The 4,770-nt window shown below is 49.4% G+C and overlaps 1 protein-coding gene across 1 annotated transcript in view; it reads right to left on the bottom strand.

Annotated features, from left to right (window-relative positions):
• Positions 1-4,537, bottom strand: part of PHOX2A (paired like homeobox 2A) — a 7,939-nt gene extending 3,402 nt beyond the window's left edge. Inside the window, exon 1 of the mRNA XM_069064569.1 lies at positions 4,312-4,537. Coding sequence (XP_068920670.1) covers positions 4,312-4,537 — 226 coding nt within the window. The remainder of the gene's footprint in view (positions 1-4,311) is intronic.
• Between the last annotated feature and the right edge of the window lie 233 nt (positions 4,538-4,770).

The following is a 4,770-nucleotide window of genomic DNA, read 5'->3' as shown; positions in this document are numbered from 1 at the left end:
AGAGAGAGAGAGAGAGAGAGAGAGAGAGAGAGAGAGAGATGGGGAAATAGAGAAAAGACATGGAGAAACATGTCAGAGGATAGTTATAAAAATACACAAGGCACAGAGAATGAGGGAATGAGGGAACACAGAGAGACAGCGATGGGAACAAGAGAGAAGTGAGACACAGATAAGGCATGAGACACAAAGATGAGGAAAGACATCCAGTGATGGAAAGAGGAGAGACAGAGAGAAGAGAGAGACAAGAGGAGACAGACAAAAGAGACATTTATGAGGAGAGAGAGAAGAAACAGAAGGGAGGGGGGAGGAGAGATACAGGCATAGGGACAGAAGAAAAAAGCATAGAAAGACATGGGGGAGGGAGGAGAGATAGAGAAATGGAGATATATGGAGAGATGAGAGACTCAAAAAGGCAGGGAGAAATAAGACATGAAGAAATATAGATGGAAAAGAAAGCAACCCAGAGATATGGGGAATGGGGAGAGAAGAGAGACACAGATAAGAGAGAAGAGAGATATAGAGAGAGACAGCAGTTGAGGATATGGAGATACATGGGAGAAATCTGGAGATAAAATGACAGAGAAGAGAAAGAGACAGACAGATTTAAGAAAGAGATCGGAAGATTGGGGAGAGACAGAGAAATGGAGAGAAGAGGAAAATAGAGAGATGGAATCAAGGAGCTAGACAGAGAAAAGAGGAAAGAAGAAACAGGCAGAAGAAGAGAAGAGAGAACAAGAAAAAGAAAATTGAGGAGAGAGAGAGATTAAGTATAGATGGGGACAGAGATGAAGTGATGTGGAGACAGAGAAGAGACAAGGTTATTTGAGGCCAGAGGAGAGAGATGGCGAGATGGGGATTGAGGCAAGAGATGAGATAGATGTGAAGAGATAAAGAGAGAAACATACAGAAGAGCCCGAAATGAACAGATGGGACCAGAGAAGAGACAGGGAGAGAGAGGAGAGAAGAAGAGAGACACGAGGAAACAAAGAGAGTCAGAAAGGTGGAGACAGGTAAGACAAGAAGATTAGTGATGAAGAAAGAAGATAGACACGGAGAGAGAAGGGAGAGAAAATAAGGGATGGAGGAAAGGAGAGGAGGAAAATGATGGAGAGGGAAAAGTTGCAAAGAGAGATGCCTACGTGAGGAGAGAGAAAGAGAGAGACACACACCCACACAGAGATAGAGATAGACAGAGACGGAGAGACAGATAAAGACAGAGAAACAGAGAGATAGAGACAGAACACACACAGAGAGACAGACATACAGAAAGAGAAGGGAGACAGAGAGAGGAGAGAGACAGAGACAGAGGAGGAGAGAGACAGAGAGGGACAAAGAGAGAGAGCAAAGATACACAGAGATAATGAAAGAAGAAATATGAGATGAGGAGAGAATGAAGAGTGACATAGAGAAAAGAAGAGAGAGACATCAAAATGAGATGGGAAGAAGAGAAACAGAGAGGGAGACAAATGAGGAAAGAAAAATGGAAAGATGAGGAGAGGAACAGATGATGGAAAAAGAAATTGGGCAAAAGAAGAGTCACAAAGAGATATGGAGAGATGAGTTTAAAAGGAGTGATATGGAGAAATGGAAGAGGGGGAAAATTAGAAACTGAAAAGAGGATGGGTATGAGAAACATAAGAGATAAAGAAAAGTGAAAATTTGTGGTGGGGAAAGGTAGGGGGAGAGTGAGGAGGCGGGGGAGTGGGGAGATGGGACAGGCTCTCCTGGCTCTTCATCTGGCCAGCACTTTCCTGTATGTAGCTCCCCCTGTCTCTCTTCTCAACTTTCTTCTCTTTTCTCCCTACCTCTAATTTCTCTTTTCTCCCCATGCTTTTTCCCTCTTTCCTTTCTCTCCATGTTTTCTCATCTTTTCATCTCTCATTCTGTTTCTTTTCTGTCTTTCTCTGGTCACAGGTGTAGGACCTAGGGAGTGTGTTGTGTTGTGTGTGTGATCACAGCAATAGTAGGACCTCCTCCCATCAGAACTAGGGTGCAGGGTGCAGGTTAGGATCCTTCCTCTACTTTTCTCCCTTCTCACAGTTCCTCCATCCCAGGACCTTTTCCCATTCCCCACCCTCAGCCTGCCAGCTGGGATCTCTCCCTCAGATCTGGTCTGCTCTGACTTCCGTTTTCACCTTGACTGTGGCTGGAGCCCTGCTGCTTCCCCCTTTCTGTCCATCCTCCTTTGCATTTAGGTCTGACCCTGGCTGCTTCCATTCCCACGGCAGCCCACACTTCTCTGCTCCCCTTCTCTCCCCTCCAGATCACTCTGCAGCCTCATCTCACCAAGGCCTCTCTTGGTAACAAGAACCTGGAACTTTGGGGCAGGAAATGGGTTCTAGCTTTTGTTTCTAATTTACTATGCAACTTTGGGAAATCTCTTCCCTTCTTAGGGCTTAGTTTCTGCCTCCTGAAAAAAAAATGAGGGGATTAAATGTAATGTTCTCTGACATTTTGTTTCTGGGATGAGATCTGGTCTCTCAACAGTCCTTTCCCTTCTCCCTCCTTTTCCCCTCCCCTCTCCTTTTCCCCAAGAAGGTTTCTCTCCTCCACCTTGTCTCCCCTTGGCATCCCCTCAATTCTTCTGCCCTTGCTCCTGTCTTAGCATTTTCCTGTTCTCCTGTTCTTGGTCCCTGTCCTAAATCCTTCTCTCCATCACCTCTGGTCCTTGTCCCCATGACTCCATTTTCCTTTGCTTCCATCCTCTACTGATTCTCCTTCTTCCATCTATTTCCTCTGGTCTCCACCACCCAGTCCCCTATTTTCCCATCCCTTAGACCCCATCTCTCTAGCCCTGTTGTCTTCTCTGTCCTCATCCATCTCCACTTTCTAGTCTCCCTCCTTCCATCTCTCTTCTTCTTGCTCCTACCTCCACCTCCCAGAGTCCTCACTCCACCCTACCTATAGTTTCTGTAGCTTTCTCCATCTATGGTCCCACATCTAGCCCTTTATTCCTTCTCAGCCCTTTCATCCCTAATCTTCCCCTCTCCAGGCCTCAGGTTTCCCCTCAATATCTTTATTCATATCTCCAGCACCCCTCTCACTCCAATGCACCCACCATCTTTTGGTCTTCCCATCTCTGTACCAATGACCCAATCTCCTACCTCCGTCCTATTCTTCCCCAGAGTCTCAGTGATTAAACTCTGGTATCCAGTCCAGTCTGTTCCCCATAGCCGTATCATTTCTTCTATTTCTCTTGAGACCTCCACTTGTCTAATTCCTATTACCCCTCCTCACTTTCATGGTCCTCACATCTCTTCCTCTAGTCTCCAGTTTCTCTCTCTATCTCCATTTCCCCTCTATTGTCCCCAGGTCCTCACGTTCTCATGATCTCTCCCTGGTCCTCACCTATGTACCCATCTCTCCCCGGACCCCCATTTTCTCCCTCAGCCCCATCCTGATCTTCTTTCCCTAATTCCTATATCCTTATGTGTCTCTACTTGCCTCTAGATGCTCATATTCCTTCCCAGTGCCTACATCTCACTCTTCCTGGCCCCCACACTCCTCCTTTCCCTAATCCTCCCTCTCTTAATAGTTCTATCACCTCTGGACATCCCCGAATTTCCTGGTCCCCAAATCTCCCTGTTCCCACATCCCCACCTTCCCTCCTGCTGCCCTCATCTCCCCAAATCTCTCCCTGTATATTGATCTTCTGGTGTCAAAGTCCCCAGCACAGTAATCGATCCATATGTTCTGTCTCCCATCCATATCTCATTTGTCCTCATCCTTATCTTCTTGTGCATTCTAGCCATTGGGTCTGGTACCCACATCTTGTCCCATGTTCTCCCATCCTCATTCACCCTTACTGATCTTCATCTCCCTATCTTTCTATCCTGGCTTCACATCCTTACATCCACATCTCTGTTCAGTTTGGTCTGGTTTCCCTGTCTTTTTTTGGGGGGGGCACCCTCCTTATCTTTCCTCTCCCCCCATCCCAAACATCTACATCCCTTCTCCCTGATATCTATATTTCCTCCTCTCCTTGGTTACCATGTCTCCATTTTCTGTTCCCACCTTTAGGGCTCTCTCTCATCTGGTCATTCCCAGGTTTGTTTACCTCTATTTTTGTCCCTTTCCCATGTCCTTTCACTGACCACTGGTCTCTTGGTGTCTAAGATCCCTCTCTGGTCCTTAGGTCTCCATCTGTGCCCTTCAGGCCTCTCCTGTCCCCATCTCCACTCCCTGGTGCCCGTCTCTGTCCCCTGTGTCCACCCTGAGGGTCTTGGCCAAGCGCTGGGGCAGGGTCGCTAGCCCCAGCAATGTTCCCTTTCCTTAGATCGCTCCCATCCCGGCCCCGGGACAGCTGCTCACCTGTGGAGTAGGGTGCGGGCTGGTGATCCCGCAAGGCGCCCAGGCCGCAGGGAGGTGAGGCAAGGCCGGGACAGGCGGGGCCCGCTGCGGCTGCTGCGCTGAAGGCAGGCCGCCCCAAGGGGCTGTACTGGAAGGCGCCCGCCTGGCCGCAGGGGCTGAAGTCGCCGTAGGCGGACTCCATGGCGGCCACACAAGAATCGTATGAGTTGAGGTAGGAGTAATCCATGGGCGCACGGCGCGGGCAGGAGGGCTGCCTGGAGGAGGGGGCGCCAGTCAGGAGGGCAAGCCGGACAGAGGGGCTGGTGTAGAGAGGGACAGCAGCCGGCAGGCAAAGGGACAGAGGGAGGAGTCGGAGAACTGGGCTGCCCAGTCCCGTCCCGTCCCGTCTAGCCCAGTCCCACCCGCCTAGTCTTGGCCCTACTGTCCCGCCAGAGCGCAGCGGCCGCACCTTATAACGGG

The sequence above is a fragment of the Petaurus breviceps genome, unplaced genomic scaffold, assembly GCF_028583685.1.
Source record: "Petaurus breviceps papuanus isolate PSGF00001 unplaced genomic scaffold, PetGlider_PUasm1.0 90639, whole genome shotgun sequence".
Lineage (NCBI taxonomy): Eukaryota > Metazoa > Chordata > Mammalia > Diprotodontia > Petauridae > Petaurus > Petaurus breviceps.
This window is presented reverse-complemented; position numbering and strand designations above follow the sequence as displayed.